Here is a 15,798-nt window from a genome sequence, read left to right on the forward strand (position 1 = left end):
TAACCCATTTCTATGGGGAATATTTTTGTTTTGACTCTTGTGGAGGGCTGGGTGATTCTGGGGTTCTGTTGTGTTTCCTGGTGGATTGCACCACCTTTTAGCTGTGCACTAACACAGTCCATGGCAGACTGAAGGGGACAGGGCCCTGCTGTACCGGGAGGAACTACAGCAGTTAAAGGTATGAAGGGTGCAAGGATAAATTGAAAGAATACATCGAAAGGTCTGGTCAGGAGGATATTTAGGGTAATCTAAGGTAGTTTAGTTCCCAAGCTACACATAATTGGATTTTAACACCGAACCTGTTTAACCCTTTTGATGTTTTTTTGCTAAAACAGGAGTTTTAACTCAAGTGTTAGAGGCAAAATCCAACCTTAAGCAAAAGCATTACCCTTAGGGAGTTCCTCTGCTCAGTGTGACCAGGTTGACAGTTTGAAACAAATGCACTCTGAGTACTAAAAATGCAGCAAGTTTGTTGAGTAAGAGAATTCTTCTTTGAATTTCTGTAAAACCTCCTTCTGTTTTTGCATAGGAGAGGGCTTGGTAGTACAAGTTAATGAAAATCTGTTCCGAGAGAAAGCCTTTGCATCTGTTAGGGTGCAGACAGACACACTGAAACTGTCCAGGCTGTTGGAGAAGTACAGCTCCTCCACAGGGGTGTGGTCCCTTGCAGGAAGCCAGATGAGTGCCATCAGTTCCCATGTGTGCCTCAGCCACCTCCCTGCTGCACCCTGGCCCCTTGGGACAGCTTGGTTTGCCATTGCTGCCCCAAATGACCATACTGAACAAAGTCCCTGGCAATGCCAGAGGAGATGGGTTTTCCTGTGATGTTGACAGTCAGCTGCCCCAACTGATCTTATGTTGCTGGTTGTCTGCCATCGTAAGACCCTCAGATATTTAAACATTTGATGGCCAGCAACTTCTGCACCACAGATGAAAAACAAAGATCTGGATGTATACTCCCCCCATCGATAATTCTGCTTTGACTACGGTCTTAAGGTGCATATTTTTCAGGGAAACTTTTCAATAATGATTACTTATGTAAAGCATTCTCAGCCAGAAATCTTGCAAAGCGTTATCAGAATAAATAAAAATATGTGGAGAATCACCGTGTTTGGTTTTATTTATTGTAATAGCTGTGGTTAAAATGTAGATCAGACTGCTGTTTTGGATCACAGTCTCAGTTCCAAAAATTGCATCATCATAGGTGGATTATATCTGCATCTTTTCAAATAGATGGCAGAGTATATTTCTGTGCTGTTTTTCCCTAAAGAAAAATTGAAAGATAAGAGGCAGGAGTTTCAAGTAACATCGCAACATTTAGTTGTCAAACTATGAATGGAAATTGCCATCATAGGGACTGTGTGTTTACTCTCCTACTTCAAAAAACCTGTGTGAAAATGTAACCAAGAAGAAAGGATTTTTTTCTTTTTTTAAATCAAATAATATCTTAGTAGATGAGCAGTGATTCAACATAAGTAAAACAAATATTAATTGAAAAGAACCCTAAAACACATAGAGAAAGCATGTTGCTGTTAGGTGAACAGCACTCACTGGAGCAGTACTGCAGATGATGGACTATCCAGCAATTCTTTTCTGGAACCAGTTCCACTGATGTGCAGCACTTCTCAGTGTCCTGTCTGGTATCTGGGCTGCCTTTCTGAAGTTGCATCTTCCCATCATTGTTTATTTTAAATACACAGTGCTGCTCTCCTGCAGTTTTATGATGAAAAAATGGTAGCAGTAGGGAGATACTGTTTGTTTGTCCACCCTTTATTATAATATTTCAGCATCTATCAGCAAGCTCCAATGCCCAGTAGTCAACAGAATCTCTCTTTTGGAACAAATGCCTATGACCCTCATGAATGGACACATTTCTGTAGAATTTGTAGCCAGAAAAGAACCAGTACTAGTGAAATTGTTAGAATTATTTAAGTTTCATGTGACCAGTTTATGCTGCCATTCACCTTTCCTCAACCCCATGCATGACTTTGTCAGGTTGGCCAGTCCCACTGCAGACAGCTTTCAAATGTAATCTGGTGCAAGCCAGTTTGTCATGTACCAAATTCTGCGTGGGCTTGCCAGGCTGTTGGAGTGGCTCCCACTACTACTGTCCTGAAAAGGCATGGAAACATGTGTCTGCACAAATGCAGGAGCCTGCATTCTCAGGGTTTAAATCAGTCTGTTCTCTGACATGGTACTTATTGCAGAGCATCTCAGTACAAGCCAGCAATCGGCCAAAATTAGAACCTGAAGATTCTCTGACTTGCAGGGGAGGACTTATCATTCATAGGTGGTTTTGTCAGAGCAATGGAAGACATTGAAATTTTCCTATCTGTACAAATTTATCTGTTCTGGTTGCTGTTTTCATCCTATATATTGCAGGAAATTTTACTAGTGTTCAGAATAGTGAAAATCTGAAGAAGGCCTGCTCTTCTTCCATAAGATGTGTAATAGTCAGGATGCACTTGTGAAACTTGTATCTCCTAAATGTCATTTCTGTCATCCAGAGGGTCTAAAATGAGTTTCAAATAAGTATGTCCAACTTTGAAAGATCTTATTGCCAAGTCATTTTCTATAAAAGCAATGTTACTTTGTAAGGGATACCTTTCCCCGATTCTCCTTTCCAATAAAGATCTTTCCTGCATATCTGACCTCCCTGAGATAAGATTTCCTTGTGTCAGCATTTAATGTCATGTGAGCACTATCAGCTTGGGAATTTCATGTTGGTGGCTGTTGTCTGATGGTTATAGAATGGTCATTGCTCCAGAAGGTGCTGATCAGAAAGGATGAAGAACATGGGAAAGCCATTCAGAGTGATGGGAGCCAAACACTCAGCAGAGCAGAGGCTAAAAGGCTGTGCTGTGTTAGGAAGCCATTAAATACCTGCTTTTGCTTTGGGATATATGGGGGAACAGATTCATCTCCAGAAATCTGAAATAAGGAGGTTTCACCACAGAATTACTTTTTCCTTTCTGTCTACTCCAAGATTCAAGAGATTCTTTGAAACTGTGGTACAGAAGGCTGTGTAAGAGTTGACTCTATTAGCTTTTTTCTTTCTTATTCTTAACTGCTTACTGCTAAGGATTTTATTTTACAGAAAGTGAGCCTGTGAATTCATATTTAAGATAGTGCTATATGCTTTTGGCTGTCTTCAAGAGAGTAAGTCAGTACCAAATACACTTGACTGATCCCAAGTATTTGTTCTCATTTGCAACAGTGTGTTACAAACTCAGTCCTGGGATGGGTTTCAATGCATCCATATCTGCAGATTTTTGCTGCCAGATGTGTTTCCTCTACCTCACTATACACTTACTGATATATGGGCCCATCAATCTGATGATGATCTGAATATTTCCAGAAGAAGGTTTTACAGCATTTCTGTTTTCCAAGATGGTCAATAGTTTAAGTCTGGCCCTCACAGGCATGGCAGAGGAGCTTGTGAGAACATTTTGGCTGAATTTCTGATGTTCATGAGGTGGAGGAGCAGCAGCTGCTGTACTAGTAACAGAAAGAGAGAAAGACTAATTCCAGGGCAAGGCAGCTTTCAAAGGCAAGTGAGCATCATGTGACTGAATGTGTATAATTTAAAAGAAAAAAGAAAAAAGCTAGAACTTCAGCACAGCCTGTCTCTCCAGTATATGAGAAGTGAAGCAAATGAATGCGGCCTTGAATACACTTTTTAATTTTTCAACACTGTATTTTGCCAACTTTAGTTCACTCTGTTGACTGTTCAGTCAGACCGTTTTTAAATTAAAAAGGAATACATGGTTGAATTATTTATTAAACAAAAGGTGCTTCCGTGCATGCAGACTACCTGGGTTTTGAATTTCTTTTGCTGTTGGAATTTGAAGAAAGTGCATTGCTAATAAGTTAAGAGGTAGAGCAACTCTCCTTCTTCTAAAATAAGTCTTTCTCTGTCTCTGAGGCAGACAGTAAGATAACTTGTGTCTGTCCAGCCAGAGAGGAATGCCTGATCTTCATTCAAATTTCTAATTTTGACCTTAGTGTGGTTTCCCCAGGTTGCTGGGCTCCATAGAGACAGAATTTCTGGTAGGGAAATGTTTTTGCAAATCAAGCCAGTCTGGATTATCTCCTAATTTTATAGGTGCTCCTGACGAGTTAAAATATGCATTTACTGGTGGATTAATGTGGAGGAGCTGTAAGTAAGCAGAAGGCATCTTGCTAACACTTTGCATATTGTTGTCATCAGCCTGTATGTCCATGGAGGGTACCAGCTCACCTTGGGGTGATAAGGGCCTTGCACAGTGACTTTGCTTTGCTCAGTCCCCATTACAGCCTCTGTGTTGGTGTTCCACATTGGTGCACAGCCAGGGTTTCTTCTACTGTGGTCTCCAAGTGCCTGATCTTCTCTTGTCCATTTCCCCAGGACTAAACCACCACCAGCTTTTGGACTAGACTTTCTGGACTTCAAATTCCTTTGGCTGATGGCTGCAGGGAAAACATTCAGGCTAGGAAACTAGGAAGGGTCTTCCATCAGTTGTGGGACTGTGGTCTCCATAGCTTGTAGAAAAAGGAGAGGGCTGTTTTACCTGGTACTGAGAAAGGAATGAATGTGCTGAATCTGAGGAAACATCTGTCCAAGAGGTTGGTATTTCTCATCACTCGTGTGGGACTTGATAATTTTGCAGGGACCCCAGTGAGATGCCCTGCAAAAGGCTGCTCATGGCAGCAAAGAGGCTTTAGGGAAAGGCTGATGAGACCAGCCAGGGCTCTGAGGAGCTCCCAGTCACCCCAGTGTGGGAGGCTGGTTGTGAGCCTGGAGCTCTGCTGTGGGAGGAAGGCAGTGAGCAGTAGCGAGTGGCTGGGCACACCCTGGCTTTGATAGCTACAGATGGAGACCTAAAAGATTGCAGGGCCACAGTCCAACACCAGCACATGTAAAATAAGGCTCAGGATTTAGATAACTCTGTTCCAGCATACTGACGTGCATGGCCACAGTCCAATTCCAACACATGCAAAATTAGTTTCAGGATCATTCCAGCATACTGAAGCCTATGCCTAAACCAGTTATTGCCACAAGCTCAGTTAAATCAGAGGACAGCATTCAAAATAGCAATTTTTATTTTTTTTTTTTTTTACCAGAGTAGTTCAGATGAAAAAAATTTACATTTTCATAGTAGATGAGGAAAACTGGATTATTGATAGTTCAGCTCCATAGGCAGCATTTCAGAATTTTTATAGCCCACAAATATCATGTTATGGTATCCATGTACGTTAATGCTATTTCACAAAACATGGATATGAGTTGACCTAGTAATGTACTTTTTGAGATGCATTAGTATAAAAAAATTAACGAGTCTGTTCAGATAATATCATGTTCTTAGTATTCTCACAGTACACTGTTAAAACAATGAGGAAAAAACCTGTACAAAAGAGTCAAAGGATCCCTTCTCGCGATTCAATGTAATGAATTTAATCAATAATTTTCCATTACAGCAAAACTCATGTAATTAACATATTTTATTTATAGAAAAAGGGTGCTGGTAAAGTAGATTCAGCAGTTTAGAGTTGCTTGTAAGTATTTATTCAAATACAGCTATTTTTTTTTTTTTTTTGTGAAATGGATAAAGAAGTTGGAAATAATCCTCAAGTGGCTTGTACCAAAGAAGTTAAATGAGAGAAAAATTGTTTACAAAAGTATTTGTATTAACTCAAAATGGTCATTTAGTTTGAAAGGAACACCTGAAGTTTAAAAGTAAGAAAATACAGATACTGGAAAAGTCTCTCATAGCATAGTCCAAATGTAACACACACCATGACATTATTCACTCTTTAGAGACTCTGTCAGCACCTCTCTAATCAGTAATCTGTAAATAGAATGAGAGCCTTTAATTCTTTCTCATTTTGTTGAGGGGGAAATTAGTAATTTAGCTACCTGTACAGTTCTTTTTATGTGCCTGATTCTTTTGTTGTTGTTTTTTGGTTTTTTTCTTTCCTGATGGTGTCTACAGAAAGACATTCCTGCAACATTTTAATAATTTATGCTTTTCTTTAGTAGAATGAATTTTTATACATTCTGATAGTGACCTACTACTGGCATTTCTGTGCTGGTTTTTCCACTCTGTGATAAAATAATAATAATAATAATAATAATAATAATAATAATAATAATAGTAGTAGTAGTAATGAAAAAACGTTTTCTTAAGCAATAGTATGCAAGAACTTACCCAATGATACCTGGTGCCCTGAGAGCTACTTATAATGAAGGCAGGTCTGTGATTCACACTTGAGAAAAAATATATGTTTTTTGGATTTTTTTAAACCCAGAAACTGAAGGTGAAACTTGGCTAGTGTAATTGATAAATATTTCTATACAAGTACTCAAAAGATTAAAAAAAATCAATGGATTTAGAAAACTGCATGGAAATGGGTGTTAATTTGTACTTTTTAGAGTCTAAGAGACTGCATTATTGGGAACATGAGAAAAACCTAGAGAAAAAAGATTCAACAGAGCTGTCTTCCACCCAGATTCATAATTTTTCCTGCTGTTTACTGACACCAACTTGGATTTCCTTCATAGAATACCCTGTACCAAATGGTCCTGTTTGTCCCACAAGTGTTTTAGGAACAAGACAGAGGTCAAGGTGAAGCACCCTTTACCCCTCTGGTTTGTAGGGCTGCAGAGCTGCTAATGTGGAAGAAATAGGGTAAGTATGGAAGCAAGGAGAAGGCAACATATTCATTCACAGAAGTCCAGTTAGTGGTTATTTTAGTTGATTAGCTAGCAACTTCATTTTCTCCCTCATGAAATTGCCTCCACAGATCCTTACTTCTGGAGCTTAATCAGCAGTAGCAATCCATCCCAGGAGTGGGAGATCAGGAGTACTTAATTAAAGAGGGACTGTAAGGCAACTCTCCCAAATTGGATATCTGATCTAGCCTTGGCATCAGGAGAGCAATGCTAGGTAAAAGTGTTTATCAAGCTCCATGTAGCCACTCTGCAAATCTCAGAGATGGGAATATGATGCAGACAGCTTGTAGAAGCTGCTATAACCAGAGTAGTATGGGTTTTAAGGCCATCTGGTACCTGAACACCTGCCTACAAATAACACATACAAATCCAAAAGATGGTCCAGTTGGATAGCCTCTCTGCTTAGATTCCCCACTGGAATTTTGTCCAAAAGCAGTATACAATCTGTATGAAGTTTGGGAAGACTTTGTTCTCTCTGGTCAGCAGTCAAGTGCCCATTTCAAATTTAGGTGACAGGATCAAAGCTAACCCAGGTGAGTCAAGGGTTTGGGTAAGAAAACGGCTGAAACTCACAGACTGCTGTTCAGACTGACTTTTGGTAAAACTCCAGAATATTCTACACTTGTTTTAAGAAAGGAGGGGAAAACCATATGAAGTATGTCATATGAAAGGTTTAGGAAATAACCTTGATGTCAGAAGTATAATTAGACACCGAAGTAAATTTTGAGGGTAGCTGGCAAAGACCACTGGCAAAATACCAAGGAAAGATCCATGAGTATGTATTTAAGCCCAACTTTGCTGATCCAAAAGGTCCAAAAGCTGCTTTGCTTCTGCAGACACACATTGTGGACAGAGGAGTGCAGCAGGGTGTCCTGGCAGCTCAGGTGTGCTCTTCTGAAGAAAGCAAGAACTAGCACAAGCTAAATAAATGACATTCTGATAAACAGCAAAGTACACACACTTCTAAGGCCTCCACTTTTCTGGCAGAAAGATTACACAAGTCTGGTGGAATTTCATGAACCTCACCTAACAAACGAGGTAATTGGGGATTGGAATTGCTTTCACCTATATAGTCAGGTTAAGGAAGTGGGATTTTAAAGTCATGATTTTGGAGTGGCATATCTGAAAAACCAGTGAGGGAGTTGGATGGTGGAAGAGTTTTGTGCGTTAAGAGCTTTGGAAAGAAGTTTCTGCATTCTACAGTTTTGAAAGAAACTGCCAAAAAATGGTGTTGGGGCAATAATGTAGTGAGAAACAATGTAGTGATCCATAGTCATTTGCCTCCAACTCAGCTCTCATTAGGTAGCTAGAGGTTCCAGGAGCTAATAATGAGACCAAAAAAGTGAAGACTCTTTAACCAAGAACAAGCACTCCATGACTCTAATCTATGTATTTCTGATATCCTTTGAAATTATTGAAGGACTGTGCACAGGTCTGACTGCATAAATTGCAAATTATGCCTTTTAATTGCACCATTTGTGCATGTGCATGGGATTTTTAAAGGGTCTTTAAGAGTGTGGAGCACTGGAAGAGGGTGAAGAAGTTTGACATGCCTGCAAGTGCATTTATTTTTTAAAAAAAATCTTCAGCACTCTTTTGAGTTTTACTTCAATTCAATTTTATCAAAATTAATAATAATATGGTGAAGTCCTGACTCAAATGTAAGTATTGAAGTTACATTGAGCTCAGTAGGGCTGGAGAGGTGTACAGCAGTGAGATTAAAATTTGAACCTTACTTCTTCTCATGATGAGCTAAGGATATGTGTGATGGTTTCCAGGATAATGATATTTAACTGTAATCTTCTTGAGGCATGAATGGCATTCCATTGATTTTCTACAACTGAACTTGGTACTGCTGATGAATAAAACAATAAATACAGAAAATGAACTATTTTGTGTTTTATTAACAATTTGCATTTCTTATAGTATTTCATTTTCAATAAGTATAAAATCATACCCTCGAATGGTAAGATGTAATTGCTGATCATGTATCTCTTTGTTCCAGACACTTTTATAAAAGTGTATGTATTATGTATGATGTGACCTTCAAATGCCATGAATGCGTTGTGCAATAAACTGTCAATATTTGTGGCTATAAGGTACTAGATGACTTTTACAATAATTGGAACAGCTTTATTAAAAGCTTGGATCACTCAGCTGGTTAAAGAGAAAGACACAGGCCAGTGTTCATCTGGGAGTTTCCTTCTGCCAACTGTTAAATGAAAGATATTGTAAGGTGCTTAAGATGTCTTCTTTCTTAAAATGAAACCCAAAACAAAACAGTTAAAGATGTCTCATACAGAAAATATTCTCTCAAAAAGTATTTTTTCACCATGCTCAGTTTTTGGTCAAAGCTGAGCTCTGTCAGCTAATGGCAAGTAAACAACCCTGTGTTTTAAATGCTAAATCTGAGTTTCTATGTCTTTTGGTCACACGATTCTTCAAAGAAATGAAACAGCTAAAATGATGTACTCAGAAACTGTGTTTGATCTCTGATTATCTTAAAAGGTTTTAAAATTTTAGAAAAACATTGAAAAGTAAGATTGCTAAGAACTCCAGAAAAAAAAAAGAAAAAAACCTCTGTAGGGAATTTGATCGAAATGAAAAGAAGAGGATAAGAAACATTTTGTGATTAACAAAATCTTAATTTTATTTAAGTGTTCCATTAATGTCTCTCTGTGCAGTATATACAGATTTTGCACGTGTCTCAGAGCACCACAATGAGAAGCATTAAGACATAACCAGCACTGCATACATACAGCATTGCCATGCAAAGTGTTTTGGACCCATGGGGTGTGAAAACCACCAATCTCCAAGTGTGTGGTGTTCCAGGGGTGGGCTGAAGGTGTGTCTGCAGCCACCACATCACCAGTTACTAAGACATTGCTTACAATATTTTGGCTCCCTCCCTGCTGAGCTTGGAATTCCACCCAGCTACTGCCCTGCAGCCCAAGGTGCTGCCTGTGACTGCCATTTGCTCACTTCTACAGGCTGCAAGTCTTGCCTCGTACAAATGGTTCTGGGTCTTTTACTTCAGCTGAATTTAGACTGTATTTTAAGTTAAACTCTGCCAGTGACTAATTGTTAACAGAAGCAGAGCAGTTTGTGCATGTTGTTTGTCTGTGTGGTTCAGAGAGCTAAGAGGGAATTCTCATGTCAGAGGTGGTATCTTTTTATTTACCAATGGAACCTTTGTATAATCTTTATTTCTAATAATACAAACAATGTGAACTCTGCTTTCTGACTAGTAGGCCTCCTTTCCAATTTTCTTCTAAAATAGCTCTGTGTTTAAACAAATTCTCTGCCAATCCATAGTAACAGTTTAAGATTCCCTAATATGGTCATTATAAAACCTAAATCCTTGATGAAACAATAGAGACATCAAGTTGCTCCTGACCTAAGACATTAGTAACTCTTTCTGGAGGCCTAAAATACAACTGCAATATTTAGTAATAGTAGAAACCTTCATTTTAAACCATGAACTTCACTACCAAAAAAGTGTACTGACATCCACTAATAGGGTTCTAATTTCAAATTATGAGCACAGGGCCAGATTCTGTTCTCATTTACATCGGATGATACTAATTGAAGCTACTTCAGGTAGCTAGAAAAATATGATTAATTATATCCCTAATTATATTCCTATTTTCTACTGTTTTCAGTATTATTAAAGCTTTCTCTTAGGAACAGGTAAGAAAGGTAAAGCATGTTTTCCCAGAAACTTGGCATATTCTATGCTGCTTCCCAGGGAATGAGGTGGTTGAGTTCAGGTATACTTGCAAGGAGCTGACAGCAGTGACAGGATTAACGCATTGAGTATCTTCTAACTCCTTTCTTGACATTTCCCGCCACAAAATGGGCTAATCTGGGTGGTTTATAGGTCATCCAAAAATAGCTGTGGTCACCACCACTTCTCGTTGCACCACGTTTCATTAACTTTTACAGGCAGGTTTGAAGAACTACAAATATTTTGAATTTCAGAAATATATGAAAACCTGGGCTTATGTGCAGCTTTAAAGGCTTCTGGCCACATTTTCAAAGGGTTCTTTAATAATGTTGAAAATTGTGCAAGAGAAAACACATACTTGTAAGTCTGATTACCTATTTTGTGAGTTGATTACCTTTTCCATGTGATTGCCTGTTTTTGGCTAATTTGGCAAACCTTGTGTTGACAAATTCCAGCTGACTTCACTGATGATTTAGTCTTCATGAGGGCTGCAATTTAGCTCCTTTGAACATGAAAGCACCTCTCTGTGAATCCCTGCACCTTCACACACACGCAGCAAATAAATACTGGTGAAATTTATAGGACATGTATGTAGATGTTCCTTTCAGAATCTGGCTGCTATCATGACTGAAGTCAGTGCTGCTGTCTAACCAAGAGAAAACAGTTTTCTTTTTACAAAATTAATGCACCCTTTTCTAATCATGTTTATGGGCTCATTCCGGACAGGTGGACCAGCTGTACAGAACATATACGGAAATGTCAAAAAATATGTTTCCTTTTGCTCTTCATATGACTGCCTAGATAGCTTCTGCTTTGAGTACACAGACTCGCTGTCCAGAAGTTTGTCTTCTCTTTTCTGGCAATCTCCACTGAAGCTGGCATTTCTCCTCTGTGACATCTGTATCTGTGTGCTGAGGGCACTGCTGGCCGTGGCCACGGCTCATTTCTGGCTAGGCCATTTCTGATAACCAGCAGTAAGATAAAAAAGGATTCACTGGTGTCTTTCTCATTTTCTTTTAACCTTCTACTGTAAAAGTGCTCCTGGCTCCAAAGCTGTTTGTTGGGATGATGTATCTCTGTGGAAACTTCCCTTCTGCCTGTGGGAGTGATGTGGAACCTGATCTCCCTGCTAGATGAGGAGCGGTGGCTTTCAGGTCCTCCTCTCCTGAGAACTGGGCATCTGAATGAAGAAGGGCAATCCCTCAAGTGCTGACCTTATGGATTGGTTAATTTTTATTTCAGTCTGCATGCCAAATCGATTTGCTCACATTTTGGCCAAACTGGCTCAGTTAATCGCCACCTTCTGATATGGATGGTGAAGTGAACTTTCTTTCCCTGCATTTACCCCACGAGAACATGGGCACAGTCACATAAAGGACTGCTGAGGCACAGTATGCAAGAAATATCCCTGTCATACCTCCCAGAAGCTGCTTTGTGCCTGAATTCCTGTGTCCTGTGTGCTCTCAGCCTGCCCAGCAGGTACAGCACTCAGAGCAGCTGGGGACTCACAGCTGTTCCTTGTCCTTAGACTGGCACAAAGACCAGTTTCATATTTACAACTGAATGTTGCATTGCACATTTCTGTCCAGGACTTTTGCTGTGAACAGACACAAAGTGAAAGGAAATCTCAGTGAAAGTTCAGAGGTGAGGCTCTAGTATGTGCAGCTATATCATACTTTCGTCTCTTATTTCCTGCACTTTAATCAGGAAAGGTTGGGATGGGCAGGAAGATGTTCAGGATGCCGACCTGCCTATAATGGAAGTGGATAGTAAAAAAAAAGCAGTGTAATCCCATGTGCATCAAGTGCACATCATATAGATCACATAACTCAGGGAACCACAATGACTCTAAGATAAGTAACTGTTCTCTTTCCTTCCTGATCTTTTATCTTCAGAATTGAGAAGCCCCCAAAACCATAGCTCAAATTCTGAGTAAATCATTAATTAATTTGTGGAGGCCAATCCTTGTTCTGCAGATCTGTAAAACTACTTTTTGCTATATTTTTGCACAATTTAACAGAGCTGAGAGTTTTTGCTTGTGAAGGCGCTTTCAATAACAAGAGAAGGGGGATCAGAGGTGTAGAATATATGATTACTGGTAAAGCTGAAGATTTTTCATTCCCCACATATTCTGAAGTTGGCATAGTCTGTATTCTTCAGTTTGCTTCTTAACTTTCTTCTTGTCAGTCTCTTCTTTTTTCATCCTTAGTTTCCACAGATCGCTTTTGGGAGATAAGAAAACCTTGGTAGCAGAATCAGTGAGACTTAAACACATTTTAAAGTTAAGCACATTTTAAACTTAAGTGCTTTGACAAAGAGGTACAATGTGCCAAAATGGGGCCCTAGTAAGAAGCTGGGTTAGCATTTGATGGGGAGAGTCGGCAGCCTTGAACATATCTTTTCATTGTTTAAAATAAAAGAACTTAGATGTAAAGCTGCTCATTCAGGTAGCGATGGCCTCCAGCGCTTCGGTGGGCTTTGTAGGCAGAGGAATTCAAAAGAAAACCCCTCAGCCCAGCTTTAAAGTCTTAGGAATGCTTTCACTGTGGGAAGAAAAATTCTTCAAGGTAAGGCCTCTGTTGGAGTAAAGCCTTTGGAGCTACCTACTGTATGTCTACTTAAATCTAAAAGAGAACTCTTCAGACCACCCACATCTTTCTTTGCTTCATTGTTGTTTTCAGTTTGCTTTTTCGGAGGGATTAGTGCTAGAGTAAACTCCATCCTCTTGCTCCCTTGAAAAAAATTCAATTTTGTGTAAAGTGAAAATTAGGCTCTTAAATCTGCAAAGAGAGCTGTTCATCTTACAAATTTATTCTTTTTTATTGGGCCACACATATTCTAGATAGAAAGATAAAAGGCAAATGGATAACAGGCCATCATTTAGAGTGACATATAGCAAAACATAGCTAGTAGACTGATTCTGTAAATTCCTCCTGAGTGCCTTGTTAAGTTTATCTATATATTTATCTATAATGCTGATATAGTATTTATTGAGAACCAAAATAAAATCCTTCAGTTTATCATCATGCATTCTGTGTTTTGCACTTCAGAAAAATCTTTTTGCACTCGGGAATTCAATTTTTTTTTCCCAAAGAAGCTTAAGCCATAATTATATGCAACTTTTGAGGAGTAAAAACAGAAAAAATCTAAGCTCTTTCGGGATATTGGAATTATAGACTAGTACCTATGTATGTTTTCCTAGACTCACAAAGACAAAATAGACTCCTGTAGTATGCAACTTTACGTTCTTGAAGATAATTCAAAATGACATTTACTAGCTTTCTAACTTAAATATTATGCTTTAACTCTGCAGTCTAAGAACAGTCAGAAAATGTTAAAACAAGAATGTGATGTGAAAACTACCAGATTTGCATTTTGAAAAGTAGTAATAGCTTGATTACATACATGACTGAGATAAGCATTTATAATATATATATATATATATATTGAGATAAGCATTTATAAAATATATATACGCATATACATGTATTTCTTAATAGCTCTATCATCTCCTTCTTTCAATTTTAAGCAAAATTGTTTAGAGGAACCATTTTATAATACATACTGAAATGCCTGTTAGTGTTACCTTTTCCAGAAATGTGGTATTTGGGTCTCTGCTACTGTGAGAATAAATTTTATTAGAGCCAAATATTTAAGTCTTTCTTATGTCCCATTACTTCCATTTAAAAGGCAATGCTGTGTAAACTGCACTATGTTTCCTGACAGCTTTAGTTACATTTCAAATGGGTAAAGACAGAACATTTTTAGTCAGTAGTTTATGGCTGAAATAATCAAGACTCTGTGTGCAGGTTTTAACTCTGTGCTCCCCACCTGGATCTAACCCAGATAGCTCAGTTCTGCACAGGGTGTGATGCTGTGTCCATGTGTCCTGCTCCTGACGTGCCAGGAATGTCAATCTGGGTCACAGCTTCAACATTTGCCATGGTTTTTGGTGAAATCATGAATTGGTGCTTATAGTGGTATTGAATTGATGCTTATAGTTATATTACATGACCCTCTATGTACAAAATGATGGATGAGCCTTGTGTGGTTTGAATAATGACTTTTTTTTTAATACCCTACATTTTTTTTTTCAATTTTTATGTCAGTCTTTTGTAATTTATTTTATTCCTTGCCAGCTTGCATAAAAACAGTTAATTCAAGATGGCTGAAATGACTTTATTTAATTCAGAAGAGAAAAGAGGTGTCCTGGAGTCTCACCCATTATGTTATGATGCAAAGAATAAGTGTAGCTGTTAACTCTGAAGGAGAAAATGCAGTAGCTGTGGGTGAGAGGGAGATGGAACTCCCCCTGATCTGACCAGTTTTTCCATTGTTTTTCAGATGATATTAGGCCACACTCTAGGTTGCCTGTTGCAATTCCAGTGCTGAGATGTTGCAGAGGAAGTTGGGTTAGCTTTGCCTGTAGACATTGGCAGTGTCGTTGGACCCCCCATCACTGCAATTTTCTTGTTTTAGGAGGTTGTAATACACTGGTGCAAACTTTTTATCTCTAAAAGCCTACAGGTTTTCACAATACTTATAAATTAAATAGATTCAACAAAACAACAATCTCAAACTTTTGGGGAAAAAATTAATAGGAACTAAGCAAAAGAAGAAATCAAACCAGCTGCTGATGCAGCTGTTTCTTTTCTTGTATAATTCTGAATATAAAGGTACCATATGCTGCTTAAAATCATGATAGGAAAGATGAAATAATTTAAGACAATAACAAGAAAATACATGAATTGTCAGCATTCTGTCAGATTTAAAGAATGAAATAGACAGGTGTAGTATTGACATGTTTAACTTTGTGTTGTGTTAGCAGTTTTAGTGAGAACAACTCCTGACATGTGCTGAAGTGATGTGAGAACATTTCTGTGTTGCAGACATTGGAGAAGAAGCTGGGAGATCTGTAGGAGTCCAGCAGCCAGCTTTACTGAGAGACAGGAGCCTTGGTTCTGCCATGAAAGACTGCCCATATTGTGGAAAAACTTTCAGAACATCCCACCACTTAAAGGTCCACTTGAGAATACACACAGGTGAGAGGAACATGTGAGCGGAGCACTGGCGGCACGAGCCACGTGTGTGTGGGGGTTGACATCAATTGTGCCTAGGAGCCTGAATTCCCACTGTAGATTTGGACTTATTAGTTGGAGAAAGTCTTTTGAGAAAGATGTCTGACAGTCTTAAATAAAAGCACAAGGAATGTGTTGTTGGATAAAGACCACTTTAATAGAATCATCTTTTCCCAGTTGAGGTTATTTCTGTCTCCTTCCCTGCTTCATCACTGTTTCCTTCAATTACCCTTGTCCTTCAATAGGCATAAGCCTATTGGTTTCAGACTTAGTTATACTAA

General features: G+C 38.8%; 1 protein-coding gene across 14 annotated transcripts in view; it reads left to right on the plus strand.

Annotated features, from left to right (window-relative positions):
• ZNF536 (zinc finger protein 536) overlaps positions 1-15,798 on the plus strand; it is a 340,118-nt gene that overhangs the window by 197,367 nt on the left and 126,953 nt on the right. For all 14 annotated transcript variants that reach the window (XM_088062366.1, XM_088062365.1, XM_088062361.1 and 11 more), the window contains one exon: positions 15,329-15,481. In XM_088062366.1, coding sequence (XP_087918492.1) covers positions 15,329-15,481 — 153 coding nt within the window. The remainder of the gene's footprint in view (positions 1-15,328; positions 15,482-15,798) is intronic.

The sequence above is a fragment of the Pseudopodoces humilis genome, chromosome 14 (assembly GCF_049639895.1).
Source record: "Pseudopodoces humilis isolate 2021_Gansu_Grassland_sample_001 chromosome 14, ASM4963989v1, whole genome shotgun sequence".
Taxonomy (NCBI): domain Eukaryota; kingdom Metazoa; phylum Chordata; class Aves; order Passeriformes; family Paridae; genus Pseudopodoces; species Pseudopodoces humilis.